Source organism: Syngnathus acus, chromosome 6 (genome assembly GCF_901709675.1).
Source record: "Syngnathus acus chromosome 6, fSynAcu1.2, whole genome shotgun sequence".
Classification (NCBI taxonomy): Eukaryota; Metazoa; Chordata; class Actinopteri; order Syngnathiformes; family Syngnathidae; genus Syngnathus; species Syngnathus acus.
Genome location: NC_051092.1, coordinates 16,435,717 through 16,463,474, shown reverse-complemented (window position 1 = coordinate 16,463,474; position 27,758 = coordinate 16,435,717). Strand labels below are relative to the sequence as shown.

The 27,758-nt window shown below is 45.5% G+C and overlaps 2 protein-coding genes and 1 long non-coding RNA gene across 3 annotated transcripts in view; 2 read left to right on the top strand and 1 right to left on the bottom strand.

The window, feature by feature from the left end:
- exoc3l1 (exocyst complex component 3-like 1) overlaps positions 1-27,758 on the bottom strand; it is a 490,744-nt gene that overhangs the window by 96,599 nt on the left and 366,387 nt on the right. The gene's annotated exons all lie outside the window — the stretch shown is intronic.
- sntb2 (syntrophin, beta 2) overlaps positions 1-27,758 on the top strand; it is a 73,975-nt gene that overhangs the window by 1,464 nt on the left and 44,753 nt on the right. Inside the window, exon 2 of the mRNA XM_037253601.1 lies at positions 14,117-14,327. Coding sequence (XP_037109496.1) covers positions 14,117-14,327 — 211 coding nt within the window. The remainder of the gene's footprint in view (positions 1-14,116; positions 14,328-27,758) is intronic.
- On the top strand, positions 14,955-27,607 carry LOC119124120. Its single transcript, XR_005098185.1, has 3 exons — positions 14,955-14,965; positions 15,106-15,110; positions 27,549-27,607. It is a non-coding gene; the product is annotated as an uncharacterized LOC119124120 (long non-coding RNA).

Genomic DNA, 27,758 nt, shown 5'->3' with positions numbered 1-27,758 from the left:
GCCCTCCGAAAGAAACTATGATTATGATGCAGCCCGCGGCAAAAATTTGTTTGACACGACGTAGGATAACAGGTAGTCCCCCAGTCTAAATCGATCAAACAATAATTTGTTGTTTGGACTGTAACGTATCGTGTGGTCAGAGGTGAGAGTTGGGAGCTTGATGTGCACAGTTGTGCATGAGCACTGAAAATTTTATATTGCACTCAAGTCTGTATATGCTTTTGCACATTAAGATTAGGTCATACTTGCTTCAATTCGAAGTGAAGTCAGCCCGCGATTGTTTTTCCAAGGGCCAACTTCAAAATAAAAGTGAAGTACTGCTACTTATATTAGGGGTGTAACTATACATCTATTAAACCAATGTATCAATGTGTCTGCCCGGCTACATCGACAAGAGCTGCACTTGTTTAAATCAATGCTAGCCGCACATCGACGCGTCATTGAGCAATTTAATCGATATAATCAATGAGATAATTTCACACCCAAAATTCCTAATACCCTTTTATTTTTGTTCAAGTCTGAATGTTATTTTAAGTTCATGTTGATTTTGCTCTAACATGTCATCTCCTGTCACCGCTGGCCGGCAGAGATTACGTCAAACACGCAAACATAATAATGGCGACTGGAAAGAGTCGACAAGACGATGCAATGTGACCACTTCTGTGGGATTTTGCAAGAAAACGTCACAAAGAACACACATTTGTGTGTTTTGATTTTCAGTTATATCAACAAGGTTCTTGGAAAAAAAAGTACTCTCATTCAACAATCAATAGCTGCGTGCTGTAGAGGAAAAAGAACTGTCCACGCGTGTTTAGCAGTTTACTCCAGGTGCGTTCATAGACCACTCACACAGTAGGACATCTCAAACGTCCACCAAAATACTCATTCAATGCACCAAACAGCAATGATTAGTACATGACCAGGTGTATTTTTATAATGTATTTGATCTACTAAAATCAGAACACTGAAGAAATGGGATTACCGGTAAAAAAAAGAAGAAATAAATGTGTGTGTGTGTGTGTGTGGGTGGGGGGGGGGGGGTTAACTGCATTGAGACAACAGTTTTTGCTGCCAGATAACATGTAGACCAGCTGATTTTTTTATTTTAAAGAATGTAAGCTTTTGGCAACACTGTTTACTGTTTAATACATTTAGTAGTTCTTTCTAAAGCGGCACAGTGTCGCACTGGTTAGCACATCCGCCTCACAGTTAGAAGGTGCAGGTTCGATTCCACCTCTGGCCCTCTACTGTGTGGGGTTTGCATGTTCTCCCTGCCTGGATGGGTTTTCTCCGGGCACTCTGGTTTCCTCCAACATCTTAAATTCATGCATGTTAGGCTGATTGAGATGGAAAGTTCTTTCTACAGAACAATCACAGCAAGCGGTTAATATAATGTGAAAATATACTTTACTACTTGTATATTGTCCTTTCTTCCAAAATTGAAAATGTTGAATATTGTTAAGCTATGCAAAGAACTAACAAACATTTATAAGAACTATCTTATTCATATAATAAGAACGTTTGTGAATAAAACGAGAACTAGCTATTTCTGTTGCACTTTGTTTATGCGAGAATATTAAGAGAACGAGCCTGGTGTAATATACCATATTTTTCTGACTATAAGTTGCGTTTTTTTTTTCATAGTTTGGGTGGGGGGGCGATTTATACTCAGGAGCGACCTATATGTGAATTCTTTCACAAATTTTCCAAAAATCCGCGATGTAATGAAACCGCGATAAACGAACTGCGATGTAGCAAGGGATTACTGTAATCTGAACTGCAACTGCGGCGCGTATGCGGCGGTGTTTTACATAAAGGACAAAGGATGCGATCATGGGATTTAATAACTTGGAGTGACAGGGATTGTTTGATAAAATTGTTGTTTATAATTATATGGGCCTGTGGAATATTTTGAAGTGCAATCGCCGTCAGCGGCGCGCACCCGGCATTGTTGACATAAAGGACGATCGATGGATTTAATGATTTGGAGTGAAACAGATGGTTTGATAATAATATTGCTTACATGATAGTTATTTGATATATAATTTATATATCATTATATGGGCCTGTGGAATAATTTGAAGTGCAACCGCCGTCAGCGACGTGCATGCGGCATTGTTGACATCGAGGACGATCGATGGATTTAATGATTTGGAGTGACACAGATGGTTTGATAATAATATTGCTTATACGATAGTTATTTGATATATAATTTATATATCGTTATATGGGCCTGTGGAATAATTTGAAGTGCAACCGCCGTCAGCGGCGCGCACCCGGCATTGTTGACATAAAGGACGATCGATTGATTTCATGATTTGGAGTGACACAGATGGTTTGATAAAGGTGTTATTTATGTTATAGTTATTTGGATAACTGTCAATGTTACGTCAGGGCCGTTCTCAGTTCTTCGTTTGTGTTTATGTATGATTTGGAGTGACACGGATGGTTTGATAAAGGTGTTATTTATGTTATAGTTATTTGGATAACTGTCATTGTTACGTCAAGCCCGTTCTCAGATCTTCATTTGAGTGTATGTCACGTTAGCATACCGTATCGTTTAGCCTGTTGTTGCTCGTTCATGTCTGTTCTTGGTGTTGGGTTTTGTCGAATAAATTTCCCCCAAAATGCGACTTATACTCCGGAGTGACTTATATACGTTTTTTTTCACTTTATTGTGCATTATAAGGCTAATGCGACGTGTATTCCGGAGCGACTTTTAGTCCGAAAAATACGGCAATTTTTTTGACATTTTGGAAATGGTAACACTAAATTAGTTTTAAAATAAAGCTCAAAACATTACATTGTTCATTTGGAGTTATCTTTAGTTAGTATAGATTGATTAACACAAAAGTCATTGTTACTACTACTGTATATCAAAATGTCGTGTCAAAATCACCTTTATCGCATCAAATTCTGTCGTTCAAAAAAAGGATATATCGCTTTGTGTCAAATTGTTGTTTCGATATGTATCGTCCGTCCATCCATCCATCCATCCATCCATCCATCCATCCATCCATCCATCCATCCATCCATCCATCCATCCATCCATCCATCCATCCATCCATCCATCTTCCGCTTATCTGGGGTCGGGTCGTGGGGGCAGCAGCTTTAGGAAGGACTCCCAGACTTCCCTCTCCCCAGCCACTTCATCCAGTTCATCCCGGGGGATCCCAAGGCGTTCCCAGGCCAGCTGAGCGACATAGTCTCTCCAGCGAGTCCTGGGTCGTCCCCGGGGTCTCCTACCGATGGGACATGCCCGGAACACCTCCCCAGGAAGGCGTCCAGGAGGCATCCTGATGAGATGCCCGAGCCACCTCATCTGGCTCCTCTCAACGTGGAGGAGTAGCGACTCTACTCCGAGTCTCTCCCGGATGACCGAGCTTCTCACCCTATCTCTAAGGGAGAGCCCGGACATCCTGCAGAGAAAACTCATTTCAGCCGCTTGTATCCGGGACCTCGTTCTTTCGGTCACGACCCATAGCATAGGTGAGGGTAGGAGTGTAAATCGACCGGTAAATTGAAAGCTTTGCCTTTTGGCTCAGCTCTCTCTTTACCATGACGGACCGGTACAGAGTCCGCATTACTGCCGACGCTGCACCGATCCGCCTGTCGATCTCGCGCTCCATCCTCCCCTCACTCGTGAACAAGACCCCAAGATACTTGAACCCCCTCCACTTGGGGCAGGATCTCATCCCCGATCCGGAGAAGGCATTCCACCCTTTTCCGACCGAGGACCATGGACTCGGATTTGGAGGTGCTGACCCTCATTCTGACCGCTTCACACTCAGCTGCGAACCGCTCCAGTGAGAGCTGGAGATCACGGCCTGAAGAAGCCAACAGCACCACGTCGTCTGTAAAAAGCAGAGACGCGATGCTGAGGTCCCCAAACCAGACCCCCTCAACGCCTCGGCTGCGCCTAGAAATTCTGTCCATAAAAATTACTGTTTAAAAATTTGTTTTAAGACATCTTCTTTTCCAACTGGTCACTCAGATCTGTCCACATAGTAGCGCTTGGAGTGGTTATGTTACCATTTTCAAGTATGGCCGCTTTTGATGAGCAGAGAACTGCAACAATTAAATCATTGTCTACTGCTGGTTGTTTGGGCATCTAGTTGAAGGACAAATAAATATAATCAAGATTCATTGCTTGAATAATTAAAAATACACATGCGTGTTCATTATAATTGCCATGCATGGACGGAAAAATGATGCAAAGGGAAAAATATTTTGACATCAAAATGTATTAAGCATGCTTTCTTTAGAAATGTAGTTTTCTTGGTCTGTGCAAATTACACACGTCTAATAAGACAATGTTAGCTAACTAGCTATTCAGACTACCTGGGGTGTTTTTAATTCTATATTGTATGAACTCGTTTTTTTTTTACTTACATTGGTCGATGGTCACTTCACAGAAAAAAAACGCTTTCTGTCATTCACTGTTATTAAATCTTCGGAGATAGTTATGCACTTGTCGCTTGAAAAAGTTGCACGTCTTAGTTTTTCGCCACCCTGTTGCGATATATCTTACCGGCCTGCAGAGGTCACTTTGCATGGTAATTAGTTGGATAATACATGTGTAAGAATTGATGAGTTATCAGGATGTCAAGTGAAAAATTGTTAGAATAAAATACATGACAGGGGGTTAATGAAGATGCATGATTTTAATAATGAAAAATTGCTATGGCATAAACAAATGGTTAATTAACGATCCATGGAGCAAGGATTTGACATCTCTAGAAAATAAATTAATATTAAATAAATGACAAATTGAATGATTCACTGAGCGCAAACTAATTTTTTTGCGGCACAAACAATCGGTCCAATTTTGTCTCCGTTTGGAGTTAAATGGGGGCTGAGTGACGTCATCGCTATAAATGAAATGTGTAATATCTACGAAACCGTAGCAGCACAAATGAAAATTTTTGCAGCACAAACCAGCACAAACGAAGCACAAACGAACGGTACCGTTTAGGGTCCATTTGGAGGAAAATGGGAGGCTGGGTGACGTCATCGCTAGTTCTTGTCCCCCTCCTATTCATCTGTTACCTCTTTCCCCTTGGTAATGTCATCCGCAAACTCAATCTGGACTTCCACTGCTACGCTGATGACACCCAGATCTATTTATGCACCACACCAACCCAAAACCCTCCCCTCACCCACTTTGAAACCTGCATCTCTACAATAAAAACATGGCTGACCCGCAACTTTCTCAAACTCAACAGTGACAAAACAGAGCTCCTCCTCATAGGCACTAAATGCTCCCTTGATAAAACTGGCTCCATTACACTCACCATTGACTCCTCAAGCATCACTCCCTCCCCTCTGGCACGCAACCTTGGCGTTATTTTCGACCCTACACTGTCCTTCCACCCTCATGTTAGCTCAGTTGTTAAGACCTCCTACTTCCACCTCCGACGCATCGCCAAAATCCGGCACTGCCTCTCTCTCCCTGCCGCTGAATCCCTCATCCACGCCTTCATCTCATCCCGGCTTGACTACTGCAACTCCCTTCTCACTAGAATCACTGCTCACTCACTCCATAGACTTCAACTAGTCCAAAACTCTGCTGCCCGCCTTCTTACCCACACCTGGTCCCGTGAACACATCACTCCTGTTGTCCACTCTCTTCACTGGCTCCCCATTAAGGAGCGTATCATCTTCAAGATACTCCTCCTCACCTTCAAAGCCCTGGCTCCCACTTACCTATCCGACCTCCTTGTCCCCTACTGCCCCAACCGTCCCCTCCGATCCTCCAATACTTCACGTCTGACAGTCCCAAAATCTAAGCTCAAATCCTTCGGCGACAGAGCCTTCTCCTGCACATCACCCAGACTCTGGAACTCTCTCCCTCAGTCTGTCTGTGACTTACCCACACTCCCAATATTTAAGTCCCGTCTAAAAACTTACCTCTTCTCTCAAGCCTATGACCTCCCCTACCCATAACTGGTTTCCTCTTCTTAATTTTATCCCATTGTCTCTTCCCTGTCCCCCTCCCCTCCTGTATGTCTTTGCCTTGTTCCCTGTAAGCGTCTTTGGGTTTTTGAAAAGCGCTATACAAATTTAATGAATTATGATATTATTATTATAAAATAAATGTTAAATATCTACGAAACCGTAGTAGCACAAACGAATGTTTTTGCGGCACAAACCAGCACAAATGAAGCACAAACGAACGGTACCATTTTGGGTTCATTTGGAGCAGATGGGGGGCTGGGTGAACTCTGGATGACCTATAAAATAATCTTTCATAACTAAAAAAACGTTAATTGTTGCATTAATCAATGTTTTGGAACAGACATAGACTCACCAGGTATTTAGGTTGCGGTGAACCTTTTTCACATCTGATGTAATTTAAAAAAATGATCATATAGGCTTATTTATAACAAGGAAATTAATCAATGAGCACGATAAAAACATAATTACAGAAATATCCTCGTACTAAAAGCCACTTCTTGCAGTGAAAGTTTTCTGTAAGCTAAAAAGAAAAAAAAAAGGCTGAGAACATATTTACCTTGTATTCGTCCTGCATCAGGGGCATTCCAGGAGCTTGAAATTCGCGACGAAATACGGTGACGTCATCGCTATGAATTTAATGTGTAATATCTGCAAAATCGTAGCAGCACAAACGAAGGTTTTTGCAGCACAAACCAGCACAAACGAAGCACAAACGAACGGTACCATTTTGGGTCCATTTGGAGGAAAATGGCGGGCTGGGTGACGTCATCGCTATAAATTAAATGTGTAATATCTACGAAACCGTAGCAGCACAAACAAAAATTTTTGCAGCACAAACGAACGCTACCATTTTGGGTCCATTTGGAGGAAAATGGGGGGCTGGGTGACGTCATCACTGTAAAATAAATGTGTAATATCTACGAAACAGTAGTAGCACAAATGAAAGTTTTTGCGGCACAAACCAGAACAAACGAAGCACAAACGAACGGTACCATTTTGGGTTCATTTGGAGCAGATGGGGGGCTGGGTGAACTCTGGATGACCTATAAAATAATCTTTCATAACTAGAAAACCGTTGCTGCACAAACGAAATTTTTTACGGCCCAAACCAGCACAAACGAAACAGACTATTTTCCTCAAATTTTGCGTGGGGTGGGGGGCCAGCTTCACGCAGGTTCTCTCTCGGCCCCCTCCGTCCGTCTTGGGCGCCCCCGCCGAGGACTGGGCTGATCCGGATGCCGGCAGTGAAACTCCGTGATGAGTGAAGGGTCGAGGATCCAGCGGCTCGGGTCCCAGGAGCGGTGCGCGTTGTCGTAACGCTCCCAGTCCACGAGGTACTGGAACCCACGGCCGCGTCGTCGCAACCGGAGCACAGTGTCGACAAGCCGGGGTGGGGACGCAGCGGACGCCGAGACCAGGGTACTCTCAAATTCGGGCTTCACACGAGAGACGTGGAACGTGGGATGGACGCTCATAGAACCTGGAAGGCGCAGGCTGACGGCAGACGGGATTATCACCTTGCGTATTGGGAACGGACCAACGAAGCGGGGAGCCAGCTTGCGGTATCCCTAGCGTAATGATAAGTTCCGCGTCAAGAGCCACACTCGCTGTCCCACATCTGTACACCGGAGCCGGCATCCGCAACTGAACGGAGGAGAGAGACCCGCGCTCTTGCCCAGGCCCGGTGACAGCGGCGAATACAACCCAGGTTAGACGGGCACACAGCACTACGCTCCTGGTGGGCGAACAAGGGCGGTTGATATCCAAAGACGCAGTAGAAAGGCGAAAGTCCCATGGCTGAGCTGGGGAGGGCATTATGAGCAAACTCCACCCAGGGGAGCTGTTTGGCCCACCCACGCTGATCTCCAGCGGCCATGCACCTTACCCAGCTCCTGGTTCAGGCGCTCTGTTTGCCCGTTGGATTGCGGATGAAACCCTCGAGGAGAGGCTGGCCGTGGCGCCGAGGAGACAACAGAATTCTGCCCAGAAGGTGGAGGTGAATTGTGGGACTCTATCCGACACGATGTCCTGCAGGAGACGTGGTGACAAAAAATCTCCCGCAGCATAATGGACGCCGTTTGCTTCGCCGACGGGAGCTTAGGGAGGGTAATAAGATGTGCCATCTTGCTAAAGCAGTCCACAACCGTAAGAACCGCCGTGTTCCCCTCCGAGGGCGGAAGGACCGTGACAAAGTCGATTGACAGGTGAGACCAGGGGCGTTGGGGACCGGGGAAAGATTGGAGCAACCTGGCCGCAGGACGATTAGATGCCTTGCAGCAGTTACAGATGGGGCAGGCCCAAATGTAATCGCGGACGTCCTTTTTCCAGGTGGGCCACCAGAACCGCTGGGCTATCACATACCTCGTGCGGGCAGCCCCAGAATGACAGGCAAGACGTGAGTCGTCTTCTGGGACGAACAGGCAGCCCTCCAGGCAATTGCTGGGGCCGGGTTGATCGCGTGAGGCGGCCTCCACCCGGCGCTCAATCTCCCATGAAAGGGCCGCGACTCGATTAGAGCTCGGGAGGATAGTGGGAGCCGGCCCCCGCTCCTCCTCCTCTCCAGGAAACACACGAGACAGGGCGTCTGCCTTTGTGTTGCGGGAAGCCAGCCTGTAGGAGAGCGAGAAGTTAAAACGGTCAAAAAACTGAGCCCACCGAGCTTGTCTGGCATTCAGTCTTTTAGCCGATCACAGGTGCTCCAAGTTACGGTGGTCTGTCCAATGAACGGTGAGGCGGCGCCCTCTAGCCCAGGGGTGTCAAACTCATTTTTTTGGCGGGCCGCATTGTAGTCATAGCTTCTTTCGGAGGGCCATTATGACTATCAACCCAAATAAATGTATGAGCACGTCATATTATATACAGTAAAAGCTACAAAACAAACTGACAAATAACTCGTTCTCAAATCAGGCGAGTAAAAACTGGTCAAATATTTAAAAAAAAAAGATATTATTAAAAGTGAAGATAGTTTGCAATTCTAGTAATGACACGAATTTGATGCACAATTTGTCTTCGCGGGCCACATAAAATGATGTGGCGGGCCGTATCTGGCCCCCGGGCCTTGAGTTTGACACCTGTGCTCTAGCCAATGCTTCCACTCCTCCAAAACCAGCTTGACTGTGCGGAGTTCCCGATTGCCGATGTCGTAATTTCGCTCTGCAGATGACAAGCGGCGAGAGAAGAAAGCGCACGGATGGAGACGATTGTCCTGGCTGCTGCGCTGGGACAGCACCGCCCCGACGCCCACGTTAAAGGCGTCCACCTCGACCAGAAATCGCCTCTGGGATCAGGCACTCGAAGGATCGGGGCAGACGTAAAACGCCGCAGCTCGACGAATGCGTGTTCCGCTGGTTCCGTCCATTTGTAAGGAGAGGCAAGTTTGGTGAGAGCAGTGAGAGGGCCAACAACTGTGCTGTATCCGCGAATGAAGCGGCGATAAAAGTTTGCGAAGCCCAAAAATTGCTGCAGTCTTTTGCGTGTCTCCGGCACGGGCCATGACGTGACTGCCGTCACCTTCTCGGGATCCATCTCGATGGACCCCGCTCTGATCACGTAGCTGAGGAATTTGACTGAAGGGGCGTGGAACTCTCATTTCTCCGCTTTCACAAACAGGGAGTTCTCGAGAAGGTGACGAAGAACCGCCGTGACATGCTTGCTGTGTTCGGGAAGCGAACGGGAAAAAATGAAAATGTCTTCCAAGTATACAATTGCGAACTGATTTAGCATGTCCCTTAGCACGTCGTTGATGAGGGCCTAAAAGACGGCCTGGGTGTTGGTCAGTCCGAACGGGACCACCAAATACTCATACGCTCTGGGTGTTGAATGCCTCCGCCAGGGTCTGGGAGCGATCGTATGCCACCATCTCGTCCTTCATGTAGTCTGCGAGCCCCTGGAGGAAGGTGCTTACCAGGGCCGGGGTGTTCCAACGGCTGCTTCCTGCCAACGTCTGGAATTTTAGGGCGTATTCGGCCATCGAGCGACTACCCTGGCGCAGCGTTGCCAGCTCCTCGGCTGCGTTCTCAGTGGCGGAACCCAGGTCAAACAGCCGAAGCAGTTCCTCCGCGAAGGCATCGAACGTGTCACATGCCGAGGATCCTCTTTCGTACTCGGCCAGGCCCCACAGCCGTGCCTCGCCTGTGAGGTGGCTCAAAACGAACCCCACCTTGGCTGGTTTGGAAGCGAATGTGACTGGCGGAAGGCTGAACATGATGCGGCAGTTTGTCACGAAAGCCCGGACTTGGAGTCGCCGCTGAACTTCTCAATGTTGCCTAGACAGGGCTCCAGAACATCAACGAGTCGTCTGGCTTCTGGGATCGGGCGGGGCGTAGGAGTAGAGACGGGTGCGGGCGCAACCGGAGCAGCGTGTACGGGTGGATTATGGGTTGACAGCGCTCAGAGGCTGCCCAGGACCTGAGACATTTCTTGTTGCTACTCTATTTGCTGCTGTTGTTGCTGCAGTTGTTGGCCCATTTCAATCAGGGCTCGGAGATCGGCCGACAGGCTGCTGACCACGGTCTCCGCTCGCTCCAGGCGGGACAATGCTCTCTGATCACTCGCTGGCTGCATGGTGTTGGTCAGCTTGTACTGTAATGATCGGACAGTACAGCCAAGTGCAGAGCGACTGGACTTTATTGTGAAAGGGGAAGGGAACGCTGGAGCGGTGGACGAACGAGGCTGTACTCGTCGGGCGTGGGTGGCCGGATGGCGAGCCAGGGGAAGGAGCACTCGACTGGGCTTCTCGTGATCGTGGACGGGCTGCTGACAGGAGGCTTCTGAATCGGACGACTGCTGCTCCTAAAGTAGGACAGGACCGACAGATCATGAACCAAATCACAGGGAAACGGGGAGTCAAGCTTTCTGGGACCGATGCGTACAAGGACATAGCGAGACAAGCTGACAAAGGGTGTTGCGCTGGCTGCGCTAATATAGCGCTCCTGATGAGCCAGTGCCAGGTGACGGTGATTACGGTGATAGGGGGGCGTGGCCAAGCGGCCGGTGGCGCCCACTCGTGACACCAACCAGTGCAGGAGTCGGGACACGTAACAATATTATGTGTTTGTTCTTTTATTTACTGTAAAGTTACAATACATGCACAGAACAGTGTGGGAATGGTTATTAAAGGAATGAGAAAGGTTTATGTCGCATAAAAGTATGGGGGAGCGTTTATAAAGCTTTAATATAGTGTATAGGACAGGGGTGGGCAAACTTTTTGACTCGCGGGCCGAACTGGGTTCTAAATTTGGACCGGAGGGCCGAACCAGGAGCAGATGGACGTAGTGTTTGTGTGAAGTAATATAAGCGACCTGTAAAGGTCATTGCATAAAAGATTTTGGCCTTTAGTAGGTAGTAAAGCATGGATATTCCAAACAAGTTTTTTGAAAACAAATGCATTTATTAACAGCATTAAAAATAAAAAATCACAAAAAAACTGCTATCAGTAATTCTCATAAAATACGACACTATTATTATGAATAACAGTCTCCATCACTTCAGTGCCTGCAGGTCAGATTAATGAAAAATGTTTATCTTATGAGATCACATCAAACAGCAAACATTCTGACCAAATATATCATCTTGAAGAATCGGTGAAAGCATACATCCAAATAAAGTAATTAAAACGGCAACACGGTGAGGGGTATCCGAACATCAGAGCAGAGTTTTAACTCACAAACACCTGGTAACAGAGGTGAGGAAACGGGAAACACTTCCTTAAAGTAAGCCTTAAGAACTTTACAGGTTAAGATTAGTCGCAAACAGGTGGTGCATCAATGTCCTTGAGCATCCTGCATTGTTTGAAAATGAGAATGGTCGCTAGTTTCAATCCCTGCTATGTGTACAAATCATATTCAAAATGCATTTTTTTACAACAAACTTGAGAGCCTCCCCTTCATTTTCAGTGGGAACAGTGTTGTTGGTCTCCCTTTTTTGCTAGTGCATCATAGTCTGGAGTAAAATTTGTTGTGGCAATTCTTAGGAGAGATCCGTTTACCTCGATCTGTGACGGGTTGATGTGGCTGAACGTCACGTCGCGGACGTCGAGCCAAATTGGCCACTCTTTTAACATTCGGCACTCACTTCTTTTCTTCGGGCCACTCATTTTAATGGAAGGATTCCAGGGGAAGGTTTGTGGGTGGCTTTAGCGTAAAACTGTATCTGAAAGCTCAGCGGGCGAATTACAAGAATGCTGTCGTCACAGCCCACGCTCTAAATTCGGGACTGATACAAATAGAGCGCGAGTGCGCCATGTCCGTACTACTGAGTACGTACGTACACGCACTTGTGAGTGTGCACCGAGCTTTCTGACACGGCTTCCGGTAGTAAATGCGCAGGCGAGCGGTTCCCCATCTACTGGGGAAACGCAGTCATTGCAGGCAAAATGACAAAAAAAAAAGTTTAATAATACAATTAATTCAGGGTTGGCGGGCCGGATTAAACGGTCCCGTGGGCCGGATGTGGCCCGCGGGCCGTAGTTTGCCCACCCCTGGTATAGGACCACCATGAACAGGAGATTCATGCGCAACCGTGACTCACTTTGGTTCCGCTCGGCATGATGTTTCTCTTACATTCAATATTGTACGGTGATAGCAGCTGGATGGATACTGGTGTGAATGGAATGGGTGGAAACAATGAGAAAATGCCAAAATGCCAGAGGGTAATAGCTCGAAGCAACTTTTTTTTTGATTGGGGTAAGAAAAGAACTATAAACCTTTTTGGGACGATTAATTTTAAAATTTGTGAACTGAACTTTGAAGTAGTTTGTGTAGGAAATGAACTTTCCCAACACTGGTAACGCTTTAAATGTGAAGCGATTTTGGAGAAGACAACCCCTAAAATTCCAGCCAATTTTGAGCTGAATGAAAATTTTTACGGCACAAACCAGCACAAACAAAGCACAAATGAACGGTACCATTTTGGGTACATCTGGCAAAAAAAGGGGGGCTGGGTGACCTCATCGCTAGAAATCACATGTGTAATATCTACGAAACGGTAGCAGCACAAACGAAAGTTTTTGCAGCACAAACGAACGGTACCGTTTTGGGTTCATTTGGAGCAGATGGGGGGCTGGGTGAACTCTGGATGACCTATAAATTAATCTCTCATAATTATAAAAACGTTTCAGCACAAACAAATTTTTTTACGGCACAAACCAGCACAAACGAAGCACAAACGAAACAAACCATTTTCCTTAAATTTTGCGTGCTTCACGCAGGTCTTTATGAGCCAGCAACTCTGCCATCAAGTGGTCAGAATTAACTACTACAATGCTCTATAGACTTGATTTTAAGTGGAGAGGTGACCAGGAGTCTTATCTACCCATTAATAAAATAAAAAATAAGTTGATGAGAATACTCATCGACGGGATCCTGCGTCATTAAGTATTCTCGGCGCTGGCATACAAAGAGTTAATAAGTTTCATTGTTTTAAGCATTATGAGGCGTTTTAAGCTTTTGCCTGCAACATTAAATACAATAAAATACAACTTTATCGATGTTAGAGTGGTGCTCACTCTTACTTATTTGCAAGAATCACACGGGAGACAGTATGCCCTTTGAGCACTTGCAAGTGGAGAAATCGTTCGTCACTGTGCATACAGCGATGTTCGAACGAAGTCTGACTTTGGATTCTTGCAAGAGAGTATTTATTGAGAGAAAACAGGGTGGGGGTGAGAGTGGACAGGTTTGGTGAACCCCTGGCCTCTGGTCAAATCAGAGCAAGGGGTGTTTTACGACGTTGGGGGAAACAGAACAACTTAGATTGCTTCCTCTGCAGCTGGTCAATCAAGCAGAGGATGCAACCACTTTATTTTACTGCGTTGTGAGAGCAGGAAAAGTTTGGTTAATCATTATAGTCTACATTCTAACATAAACATACAATCAAAATAATCTATCAACCCTAACAATCTATCTAGCACATTTCACAACAGCTGCAGCTGTAACAAAGCGATTTACACATAACAATGATACAACTACAAAACAGTGAAAACAGTCAATTAAAACAAAAATTAATGTACAGTAGCATGGCAGGCCACACTTGGCCCACAGACCTTGGGTTTCATAGAGTCTAGACTTTAAATTGTGAGGGGTTGCTAAAATCAATTATTTACTTTAATGAGGCAGCCAGACTAATGTTCATGCTTTCAATCTCTGTTTTGCCTCCACAGTAAAGTACATTCGTGAGGTTTCACCACTATTCAAGAAGCTTTCCTTGGTGGCTGACTTGACATGGAATGAGCTTTGGCCGCAGTCTCAGAGCTACAATGGCAGTGAGGAAGCTGGATCTCCTGAACACAGCTCCTCCAAAGACAGGAAGGTCATGAGTTTGAAGATGTGCTTCATCAGTCGGAACCTAACCATGCCAGACTTGGAGAACAGGTCTGACATTAATGACTAATCTGTTTATTTTGCTGCTGTGATGGCATAAAAATGGGTAGCTGACTGCAATTTTGCAAATTATTGTGGAACTCTCAACATTTGTATATTCTTAGAAGCAAATATGATCAACTGTCTTTGTTACCATTTTCAGCTTGTCCAACCAGATTGTACGTTTATGGCATCAAGTGAAGTTCAGCATTAGTTTGTCCCAGTTAACATGCAGTGGGAAGTAGTATGTTTGGCTGGCTCCTATGTCAGCTTTAGGCCAAATAAGGCTTATATTAACAAAATGTGACCAACTTTTATTATTGTGTAGGTACTGATACGCCGCAAAGCTTTTGATTTTCATTGCCTCTTGTCTGAAGCGCCAAGCAAAAATAGTGAAAATTGCCGCTGGCCTATATTTTTTATGTCATCCTCCTATTCCGCTACATCAGTGGTTCCCAAACTTTTGCAGGCTGGCGCCCCCTTTGGCTCCCCAGTGAATTCCTAGCGCCCCCCAAGGCACATATGGAAACAAACACCTCTTTCTTGATATTTGGTTTGCTGCAATTTGAAAAGAGAAAGGTTAAACACAAATGTGTATTTCACAAATAAAACCCAATTTAGTATTTAGTAAACCAATTTATTTTTTAGCAGTTTTAACTGTTTCAGCAACATAGAACCGTAAATAAACATTCCACCAGTAACCTTCATTGTCTCACACGTAATATTAATGGGATGGATGTGCTTGGTGCAGGGACATAAGCTTCTCAACATCAGGCTGGAACTCACTAAGAAGTCGTAGATCCCCGCGGTCAGTAATTTTCAGTCGGTTTCTTTGCTTGGAAAGAAGCAAGGTGACTGCACTGAAGCCCCGTTCTACTAAATATGATGTTGGGAAGGCAATGAAGTACATCTTGACCTTGTTCCACAGCACTTGATAGCAGTCAGAGATTTTTTTTTGTAACCATAAATCTTGATATGACTTTTTGAACTTTGGCCTTAGCTCAATGTCATTTTGAATTGAAATCAGTTCTTCCTCTGCCACTCCAGTTTCTTCACCGTCGACATTTAGGAATGGATTGATCACCCAGTCTGGTATTTCAAGCAATAAAATGTCCTCAAATCTCTCAGACATGTCTCTGTGCAGTTCATCCAGGTGTGTACAATACACTTGAAGGTCATCGTCTGGTATGCCTTTTTCCTCATCCAATTCAGAGAGGCTTGGGAACTGGTAGAGTGCATGGCGAGCGATGTTTCGTTTGAATAACTGTAACTTGGCCAGGAAGGTGGAGATAGCTGATTTGACTTTAATTAGGTTAGCCTAATTTCCCTGCAGCTGCAAATTAACTTCATTGAACTTTGCGAATATATCTGCAAAATAAGCAATGTCATGCTTCATGTTTCTTAGTTCATCACACAGAACAGAATTGGAGTCTTGGAAGAATTCAACAACTGTATCAAACAGTGAATAGAAACGTCTCAGGCAGTTTCCCTTTGACAGCCATCTAACTTCTGTGTGCAACACTAAACGTTCAAACTCTTCATCATTATCAGTGCACAGCTGTCGAAACAGTCGGGAATTGAGGGCATGTGCCTTGATTTTATTTATTGCTGTGATAACAGTACTCATTGATTTGTGTAGTCTACCACTCAGGTTTTTTGCGACCAGATGCTGCCTGTGGATTACACAGTGCACTGTAAGTACTCCAGGTACAGCTTTTTTCAAGAAACTAATGAAGCCACGATGACGACCTACCATTGATGGTGCCCCATCTGTTGCACAAGCAAGAATGTTAGAAAGTGGGATGTCTTTCTCTTTGAAAAAATCATCAACGACACGAAATACGGACTCCCCTTTTGTGTCTGTTTCAAGCTGTCTTGCAAATAACAGCTCTTGAACCAAGCTTTCATCTTTGACGAAACGAACATAAGCAAGAAGCAAAGATTCATTGCCTGGCAGAGTGGACTCATCTAACTGTAAACTAAATTCTGTTGTCCTAAGCATGTTACACAATGTTTCTTCAATATTTTCAGCCATTTCATCTATTCTTCTCTGAACAGAGTTATCACTGAGAGGAATAGCTTTTATAATTTGGTCAGGTGACTTGTGTAGAACTGTGTGTAGAACCTCTCTTACTGCTGGTAGAATAAGCTCTTCTCCAATTGTATGAGGCTTACCAGATCTAGCAATCAGCAAAGAGATGTTGTATGACGCTCACAAACCGTCAGTAGATTGTTGTGAAATGCTGTCAAACATATTTCCGATTGTTTTCCGTTTCTGAACATTGTCTCGGAGTGACTGAAAATATGCCAAGTTTTTGTCTGCTTTATCAGAGTGCATTTTCTTCAAATGTTCCAAAAGCCTCGAAGGTTTCATAGCTTCATTTGAAAACACTCTATCACACAGTAGACACATTGGTTGCTGTTGGTTGTGTGGTGCTGCGACAAATCCATATTTCAGATATTCCACACTATATTGCCGACACTTCTTTTTTGTTTGCTGTACCAAGGCCATACTTTATTCTGGAACAAAAAAATAAAACCATGTAAAATACAGCATTTTATCGCATTTCATAAATAGGCCTACTTAAAGACAAAAATGACAACATTGAAGGTATGAAAAGCAAGTTTACCCTCTCATGTATTCATTTTCTTCTATTTACTCACAGAAAATGGTGGCGGACGTGATCTAAGGCAGTGGTCCCCAACCTTTTTTGCGCCACGGACCGGTTACATGTCAGAAATATTTCCGCGGACCGGCATTTATATAAATAAATAATACATTTATATAAATAAATAAATAATACATTTATAATATCATTACCATTACGTTGAATTAGTGGGAGCACTGAGTTTGTTTCTCAGAAACGAGCCGGTCCCATCTAGACGTTAATCGGAGACAATGACACCCGAAGTGATTTAAGGTTTGTCTTTTATTGCAGGATGCTTGGTCTCCATGTGTTGAAGCAGTTTTGAATGCTTCACTGCCTGGTTAGTTAGCCTGTCGCCACATATTAGCTTTGCGGGCTCGACTGGGGAAACATGTCACGTGACCGGGACGAGTGTCTTGACCTGAATTAATTGATCGTCGATAAAAAAAAAAATTCTGTGCGGCTTGGCGGCCCGGTACCAAGTGACCCACTGACCGGTACCGGGCCGCGGCCCGGTGGTTGGGGACCACTGCCCTAACCAGCTCAACACAACACAACACGGCGCGTTCTGGCGAGTCCCCAATTTCATGTTGACTTGAACTCAAGATGATGTTGACCGCCAGAATGCAGTTTTTATTATAAGATAAAATTCTGAACATTACAAGCTTGAAATTACAAACCTGAGCTTTTGCTTTTGTAGTCTATGCTGTCGTATCTGACTGGGCCAGAGCGGCGTGTTATGTACAAATCGACTGCCGCCCCCCTACCGCCCCTTTCTTCCTCACCGCCCCCCCAGATCTTTCCACCGCCCCCCTGGGGGCGGTACCGCCCACTTTGGGAACCACTGCGCTACATTAACAAGAAACGGCAAAAGATTTTTTTACAAACGAGAACAACTGACTTTCCCACATTGTGCGAGTCTACTTTCTTTGACAGAGACTAACAATTTCCATGTAAAAAAAAAAAAAGCCATACAGTCAAACCTCGGTTTTCGACCACAATCCGTTCCAGAAGGCGGTTTGAGAAGTGAATCGGTCGAATTCCGCATCTATTTTTCTCATTACAAATCATGGAAAAAATTTTAATCTGTTCCAAGACTAAAAAAAAAACGCCTTTTTTAAGCATTTTTTCATTTGTACATTTTTGTCCGATCGCGCAACTGCAGCGCACTGCCGAACGCGCAACCATAGCGCGCCGCCGACCGCGCAACTGAACCGCGCTGGTCGCATTATTGTGACAGAGCCGTCGCTGAAATTTAGAAAATATTTTTAAAGTCCTGATGTACTTTCCAAAATTTAAGTGGACCTCAGTGCGCAGGGAGCTTAATTTGGTCCGATCGCGCAACCGCAGTGCGCCAGGCGCTCTGTCGCATTTCTTTAAGAGCGTCTTTGTGTTTTAGGATGGCTTTACTGCTCCCACTTGCTTTGTTTGGAGGCATGATTATGGTTTAATACAATCCTCAAAGTAACGAAAATACAATAACGAACGGAGTCAGTCGGCATCTGGGCGGCGCGGTCGGGTTTTCTCGGGTCCTCCCGGCTCATCTCGCGAGGTTCGACCTCCGAATTTTGTTCGACAACCGAAGCAAAAAAAATCTCGAACTTTTTGTTTGAATTCCGATTTGTTCGAGAACCGGGACGTTCGAAAACCGAGGTTTGACTGTACGTTTACGGATCAATATCCAATGTAATCATAAATAAGCAGCACCAATGTGTTAAATCAGTCTTTAGTCGGTTCCGGTCACTTTTATGGGAGAGAGTTTGAGAAACGTGATTGTTTACGGGGGGCTGCCACGACACTTTGCTGAGGCTCATGGGAGTCTGCGAGCTGAGGCTCATGGGAGTTTGCAGGTGGCTAATGCTATAATGATAGCTGCTATATGCACGAGGCTATTTCATTTCTAAATAGGCTGCTCCGTTAATGTTTCGAGTAAATTTACGGATCGATATGGAAGGGAAACATAAGTAAGCAGTACCAATGTGTTAGATCGAACTTTAGTCAGTTCCGATCATTTTATAGGAGATAGTTTGAGAAACGCGATTGTTTACAGGGGGCTGCCACGATACTTTGCTGAGCCTCATGGGAGTCTGCGAGCTGAGGCTCATGGGAGTTTGCGGGTGGCTAATGCTATAATGATAGCTGCTATACGCACGAGGCTATTTCATTTCAAAATAGGCTGCTCCGTTAATGTCTCGAATAAATTTACGGATCGATATGGAATGGAAACATAAGTAAGCAGTACCAATGTGTTAGATCGAACTTTAGTCAGTTCCGATCATTTTATAGGAGATAGTTTGAGAAACACGATTGTTTACAGAGGGCTCATTGGTTATTGGCTAGTGGATGCATACCGCAACCCTAGTTAACCTCAGTTTGTTGCAGTATAGCTTTTATTTTATGCGCCTTTTAATCCGGTGCGCCCTATATATGAAATAATTTCTAAAATAAAAAATTCAATGAGGGTGGGCCTTATAATCCAGTCCGCCTTATGGTGCGAAAAATACGGTAGTTAAAAAATATCCGAATAAACTATTGACCCCCGGGCCCCTTCACTTTATCAAATGCGGCCCTCCTAGCTCAAAGTTTGGACACCCCTGTAGTAGCCAATTGAGAGTTCACATTGTTAAAATTGAGTTTTGTGAAATGTATGGGTTTGACCCAGAGTACAGCGTGATTTTAACGGTGTTCCACTATAACTAACTATAAGATGTACAAAGGGCTTTTATTGAGGTAGATGATGTTATCCAAGTTCATCATATTGATAGCCTTCCGAATACTTTTTTATGCCAGTTCAGTATGTCCTTTACTCCAATGTTATTAGTCCACGAACATAAAGTAGGCAAGGAGTGTTGGGAAGTAATTCAAATACAGATGAGCATCATCCGACCAAACCAATAAGGGAGCCACTCAGAGAAAATGTAGTGCCCCTTGTTATTGATGACATGAAAGCTAGTTTTAGCAAACAAGTGAAGGAGTTGGCTCTTATGTATAATGTGAGTCCTGGTGTACTACAGGGGTCCCCAACCCGTACTACCGGTCCGCGGACCACTTGGTACCGGGCCGCCAAGCCGCACAGAAATTTCTTTTTTTTTTTTTTTAATCGACGACCAATTAATTCCGGTCAAGACGCTCATCCCGGTCACGTGAAATGTTTCCCCAGTCGAGCCCGCAAAGCTAGCAAAAATGAGTAAGAATTTATTTTGAAAAATATAAAAAAATTGGCGATTCTATCCCAATTACATCCATCGGTTCAGGTCAAGACACTCGTCTCGGTCACGGGACAGGTCACCTCAGTCGAGCGCGCGAAGCAAGCAAATATGAGCAAGAAACAGAGATGTTTGGAAAGCTCCATCGGAAAGGGAAAAAAGCCCAATGAGGAGACGGAAGAAGAAGAGGCTATGAGTTCCAAGAAAAGGAAAGCTGCATTTAAAAGAAAATTTCTGGAGTCCTACTTAAAATCTGGATTTATCGCCACAGGTGACTCTGACGCGCCAAGCCGACTCTGCATAATATGAGGCGACAGGCTAGCTAACGAGGCAATGAAGCCTTCAAAACTGCTTCGGCACATGGAGACCAAGCATCCTGTATTAAAAGACAAACCTTAACCACTTCAGGTGTCATTGTCTCCGATTACGCCTAGATGGGACCGGCTCGTTTCTGAGAAACAAGCTCAGTGCTCTCACTCATTCAACGTAATGGTGGGTTTTATTTTTATGTCGTTTATACTTGTTTTTATGCCAGTCGTACCATTTTATTTCATCATATTTATATATTTATTATAAATGTATTATTTATATATATAAATGTATTATTTATTTACTATATAAAGGCCGGTCCGCGAAAATATTTCTGACACGTAACCGGTCCGTGGCACAAAAAAGATTGGGGACCACTGTACTACAAAATACAGCAGTAAACCATATATTTACCAAAAGTGATGGTGAGAAGGTGCCAGTAACATCAACCCCAACATCAACATGGAAAACACAGGCTTCCCTTGTTTAAAACCCCATTGACTCCCATCCTCCCATTCTGCTCCTAATGACAAAGTTTTCATCAACACCATGCGCACAGAGGTGCAGAGTTATTGTTGAACATATTGTGAAACATGATGCAAAAGTGTCCCTTCCTCACACTAAAGAGCTACACGTGTTTTCTGGAAATTACCCCAAACCATTGACAGAGATAGATTTTGGCATATAGAGGCTTCGTGTCAAGCAAGTGCTCAATGACTCCAGTCCGTCGGAGCCACAGCAGCGCTGCCTGCTAAAAGACAGTTTGTCGACCGCTGCTTTAAATGTAGCTCTCTCCATTGGTGTTCAAAAGCTAAGCAGGACCAAAGTCCACCAAACTCACAACAGACAAATACTGGACCAAATTTGTCGTTGAACGGAGGAGAGCTCCAGCTGAGGGACAGGGAGGAGCTCATCAACAAACAAGTCCTGCACTGTTGAATCAAAGTTTTCTACCTTCAAGTGCAAATGAAGTTTTTGACATTCCATGGACTTGTAGATGAACCATGTGACAGTGAAGTGTGACTAGATGGAGTTGAATTGCATACTAAACTCTGGGTCACAGGTAACAATCATATCTCAATCATTCTAGACCTGTTATCAGTCTCACACCAAAAAAGCACTTATTGGCGCAGCGGGACAGATCAAAACGCCAAAGTCAAAGTCTGCTTTATTGTCAATTTCTTCACATGCCAAGACACAAAGAAATCGAAATTACGTTCCCAGATGGTACCATATCTAGGATATGTAAAAGTTGATGTCCAGTTCCCGAAAGATGTGTGTGGAACCGACAAATGCTTTCATATTCTAGCATTAGCAAGCCCAGATTGGTCAAGTACCCTCTGCTTGTTGGTACTCTGCGCCCAATGGTGAGAGACTGCCAGAAACAAGGCGGAGCTAAATTCTTGGACGTTTTGCCTATTCAGTCTAACAGGGCAACAAGAGACGCCAAAGTTCTGCGTGTGACGTTCAGTAGCAAAACTCCTTTTCGGCTGAAGCATGGACGGATTCCAACTGTAAATGGAATCTGTCACACTAAGTCTGCAAGCTCTTGTGGGTGGTGCAGAGGAAGTTCTCACACCGGGAAGTCTGATGTTTATGACCAACTAGTGGATGTGAAGTCTGAAGCCCATACCAGGTTTAAATTGCTGTCAAAAATAAGTCCCAACGTGATATCACTCTGTATCCCAAGGAAGTCATTGCTAAGTGTTCACCCATTGACTGGGCCGTTCCTGTGTTGCACTTGGACCAGAATATTTAGTCAGATCCTCCCCAATTCAGAATTGTACAGGAAGGTGTTACCGCCTGCTGGGCATTGCTGCCTGTCGCACCTCCTACGGTGCCCATGGGAAGGCTGCAGGGTCATCAGCCAGAAACCACCATTCACCAGTGTTTCTCTCCTTTAATACTGGTATGTCTCCTGGTGGCGCAGCAGTGACAAGGACTTCTCCCTGTCACCCCCTGCAGCTGATTGGTCTTATCCCTGTGGCTGCTGTCTGGGGTTTCGTGTTCTTCCCCCAAGTTCTGTCCTTCCTCCGCAGCCAGAGCCAAAAGCTCCCTTTTTCCGCCTCCTTTGCCAGATCCTTTAATGCCTTCATAAGCCTTCCTCCGGTGACTCCTACGTCCTTCAGGAGGCGTGTGGTCAACAACCCCACGAAGCCTCAGCATCCGACCTCCACTGGGTAGATGGATGTCTTCCAGCCAGCCTCCCGGCACTCTGCAGCCAGCTTCGAGTACTTGAGCTTTTTTCGCTCAAAGGCAGCCTCGATGCCCTCCTCCTTTGGTATGGTGAGCTCAATGGGGGTCACTGCTTTTATCTTGGTAGACCACACAACTATTTCTGGCCGGAGAGATGTGGTGGTGATCTCGGTGGGGAACTGCAGCTTCTTGTCCAGGTCGACCTTCATGCTCCATTCGTGGCCAGGAGTAATTCCAGACATGCCACATGATGAAAAGATTTCTCCGGCAGCTCAAATTCTCAGCCTTGATTGCAGTGATAGCCTGATTTTACAACAACTAAAGGAGCACATCGAAATCAAAAAGGCAAAGTCTGCTTTATTGTCAATCTCTTCACATGCCAAGACACACAAAGAAATCGAAATTACGTTTCCACTATCCCATGGTGACAAGACATAGTACACGATATACATACAAGTAAACAACACAAAATAAAAACAAGAAGGCACAAACAATGAATAATGAATAATAAGAGTGATGAATAAATAATAAATAAACAAATAACACAATAAATAAGAGGAGCAAAACGGAGCAAGTGTGCACACAGCAGACAGTCAGAATATAGCGCAAAAGTACAGGACGCTACGCAGAAGGGGGGAGAGAGTTCAGGATCCTAACAGCCTGGAGCATGAAGCTATTGGTGAGTCTGGTGGTGCGGGAGCGCAGGCTCCTGTACCTCCTCCCAGAGGGCAGAAGATCGAACAAAGAGTGAGCGGGGTGACTCACATCACTCACAATCGTGGTCGCCTTGCGGGTGAGATGGGAGGTGTAAATGTCCATCAAGGAGGGGAGTGAAGCACCAATAATCTTACCAGCCGTGTTCACTATGCGCTCCAGGGCCTTCATGTTGTATTCAGTGCAGCTACCACCCCAAACAGCAATACAACTGGGGAGGACGCTCTCAATGGTGCCACGGTAAAATGTAGTCATGACGGCCGGAGGAGCACTCGCTCGCCTGAGTTTCCGCAGGAAGTACAGGCGGCGCTGGGCCTTCTTCACCAGTGATGCGGTGTTGGTGGACCAGGAGAGATCCTCACTGATGTGCACCCCCAGGAACCTGGTGCTGCTCACTCTCTCCACCACAGCACCGTCGATGGTCAGCGGCAGGTGTTGGGTGTGACCCTTCCGGAAGTCAACAACAATCTCCTTGGTCTTGTTGACGTTCAGCAGGAGGTTGTTGTCCCTGCACCACGTGGCCAGAAGGTCAACCTCCAACCTGTATTGAGTCTCGTCGCCCTTGGTGATGAGACCCACCAGAGTCGTGTCGTCAGCAAATTTCACTATGCGGTTGTTGCTGTAGGTTGCAGCGCAGTCATGCGTCAGCAGGGTGAAGAGCAGCGGACTGAGCACGCAGCCTTGGGGGCCCCCGTGCTCAGCGTGATGCTGGCGGAGATTTTGTCGCCAACACGTACCACCTGAGTCCTCCGACAGAGGAAGTCTAGTAGCCAGTTGCAGAGGTAGGTACTGAGGCCCAGCTTGGCGAGTTTGCAGATGAGTCGGTGTGGCACAATGGTGTTGAAGGCAGAACTGAAGTCCACAAACAGCAATCTCACATACGAGTCCCTTCTCTCCAGGTGGGTGAGGGCCGAGTGGAGGGCAGAGCAGATGGCATCCTCAGAGGACCGTTTGGCTCGGTACGCAAACTGGAAGGGGTCTATGGTGGGGGGGAGAATGGATCTGATGTGCTCCATGACAAGCCGCTCGAAGCACTTCATGATGATGGGCGTCAGTGCCACGGGGCGGTAGTCATTGAAGCAGGACGGAGCAGGTTTCTTCGGCACAGGTACGTTGGTGGCAGCCTTGAAACACGAAGGGACGATGGCCTGCTGCAAGGAAATGTTAAAGATGTCCGCGAAGACACCCGTCAGCTCCCCAGCGCAGTCCTTCAGCGCTCGACCTGGGATGTTGTCTAGGCCCGCTGCCTTACGGGTGTTGATAGCGACAAGCGCCCTCCTCACGCTATCGGCAGAGAGGCACAGGGGCTGTTCTTGTGGAGGGGGAGGGGACTTCAGCGGGCAAGTGCTGTTCTGAGCGTCGAAGCGAGCAAAGAAGCGGTTGAGATCGTTGAGCAGACGGATGTCGCCCTCACAGCTCTGCGGCGCGGGCTTGTAGTCCGTGATGGTCTGAATGCCCTGCCAAAGGCTCCGTGCGTCCTTGCTGTCCTTGAAGTGGGCGGTGATCTTGCAAGAGAACGCCCTTTTCGCCTCCTTGATGCCCCGGGACAGGTCGGCCCTCGCTGTCCTCAAGCCAGCCTCATCCCCCGCTCTGAAGGCTTTGTCCCTGGCCCTTAGCAGCCTGAGGACAGCCCCTGTCAGCCATGGCTTCCAGTTAGCCCGAGTGACGATGTATTTCGAGTGGAGCCATCTGATCGACCAAAGACTGCATTTACAACACTATTTGGTACATGGCAATTTCACAGAATGCCCCAAGGCTTGACCAATTCCCCAGCAACCTTCCAGCGAACTATGGAAAAAGTGATGGAGGGTATTAACCGCCAAGAAGTTGTTGCATTCCTTTATGACCTCATAATATTCTCTCGCTCTCCTGAGAAACATGAGGAGAGGGTGATGGTCTTGAAACGTATTGCGGAATTTGGCCTCAAATTGTCCCCATCCAAATGCAGACTTTTGCAAACTTCATTGAAAAACTTAGGGCATGTAATATCTGCTCAAGGAATCCAGCCTGATCCTGACAAAGTTGCTGCTGTAAAGGAATGGCCACAGCCTACAACAGCCGAACAGCTGCGTTCATTCTTGGGCTTCACTGGGTACTACAGACGTTTTGTGAAGGATTATGCTAAATTTGTCAGACCTTTAAATGATCTGCATTCCTTTATGACCTCATAATATTCTCTCGCTCTCCTGAGAAACATGAGGAGAGGGTGATGGTCTTGAAACGTATTGCGCAATTTGGCCTCAAATTGTCCCCATCCAAATGCAGACTTTTGCAAACTTCATTGAAAAACTTAGGGCATGTAATATCTGCTCAAGGAATCCAGCCTGATCCTGACAAAGTTGCTGCTGTAAAGGAATGGGCACAGCCTACAACAGCCGAACAGCTGCGTTCATTCTTGGGCTTCACTGGGTACTACAGATGTTTTGTGAAGGATTATGCTAAATTTGTCAGACCTTTAAATGATCTGTTGAAAGGTGAGCTAGCTCCCAGGTACAAGAGTTCCAAGTCTTGTCCGCGTAAATTGTCACATCCCCTTGGGGAAAATTGGACTACCGCATGCCAAACTGCATTTGACCAAATTATTGAGAAATTAACATCAACGCCTGTCTTTGCGTTCTCTAACTGGTAGCTTCCTTATTTGTTTCACACGGATGCCAGTCTAACTGGTTTAGGTGCTGCCCTATATCAGGTTCAAGATGGTCAGATGAGAGTTGTGGCTTATGCAAGTTGTGGCCTTTCAAAAAGTGAGAAGAACTACCCGGTGTATAAACTCAAATGTTTAGCACTCAAGTGGACGGTTCGTGAAAAATTACACGACTATTTATATGGGGGCTAGCTTCAAGGTTTTGACTGATAATAATCCCTTAACCCATGTGCTTACTAGTGCGAAGGTATAGATGTTCAAGTCACAGGTGGCTTGCTGCTCTATGTACAATTTTGATATTACAAAGCGGGGCAACACAACGTTGACGCTGATGGACTTTCCTGAAGACCTCACGAACCCTGCCCAGACAATGTCACGGGAAATGGATCAAAGAATCTCTGACATGCTAAATTGTTTCAGTTGGTCACCTGAGGAATTTAAAATTTTGAGTGAAGAGACAGTGAACGATTGGCTGGCAACCGGTTCAGGGTGTCCACCGCCTACTGCCCGATGACGGCTGGGGTAGGCTCCAGCACGCCCGCGACCCCCGTGGGGTGTCATGTAACATGGAGTGGGGGGGGGGAAACAAATGGTGCAAGAAGTGAGTATGGATTGCTCCCAGTAATAAATTGGCGGGGCTGAAATTCCAAATTTTAACGGCAGATGGTGCAAGATTAGGTGGGGAAATATTGAATGAATTGGCAAAGCTGAAATTCCAAAATTTTCCAAAAGATGGAGCCAAACCGGTGCAGGAGACCAAAGAGAAAAAGGGGTCGGATTATGGGTCACACATGGAAGCACAAATATATTTTTTATTTTTATTTTATTTTACTTGCTTGGCTAAAATATATTCTGTAACCGCTTAAAGCAATATTATCACAGAATTAGACTAAGCTGCCCACCCATATAAAAATAGGGGTGTGTTAAAAATTGTTGGAAAGGGGAAAACAAATGAGTTTTTATTTTCTTTTATTTTTAGTTTATTTTCTTTGCTTGGCTGAAATATATTCTGTAACAGCATAAAGCAATATTATCACACAATTAGGAAAAGAGGCCCACCACGAGTGGTGTGTAAAGAAAATGTTTAAAAAATAAATTCAAGGGTTTTGATTTCTGATTTAAATGGTTGAGTAAAAAGTGTAACTTTGAAATATTGGTTTTATGAAAGGAGAAGTGAGGAAAAGAGGAAATAAGGTGCTTGCCAGGGTTTCTACAGGTTTTTGGTGGAAAGAGAGTGGGGCGGAAACAGCTGCTCAAACCGCAAGGTTATGACTCATAACTTAAGAGCGTGGGAAACTGGACAGTATAGAGGCCAGCGGAAACAGCTGCTCAAACCGCAAGGTTATGACTCATAACTTATGAGCGTGGGAAACTGGACAGTATAGAGGCCAGTATAGAGAAAAGGGGGGGGCCAGAGAGGTCTATAAAAAGGTCACCTTGGACATCTACGGGGCTCTCTCCCGGACCGCGTTCATACGTGAAGAAGCCCGTATGAGTTTCAAGACTTTTTCTACAGCCTTCAAGAGCCTTGTGTGAGACGCAAGATCGCTGGCCTGGATTAACTTGGATTTACTCAAAAGAATTGGACTGGACAACTTTGCGTGAGAAACTAGGTGAGGGGAGACTTCTTCTGTATGTCCGCAAGCGGAGGAGACAGTCATCGGGTAGTCTGTCCTCACGGGGCCTAACTAGTTTCCAAATTGGATTTTAGAAATAAAATCGAACT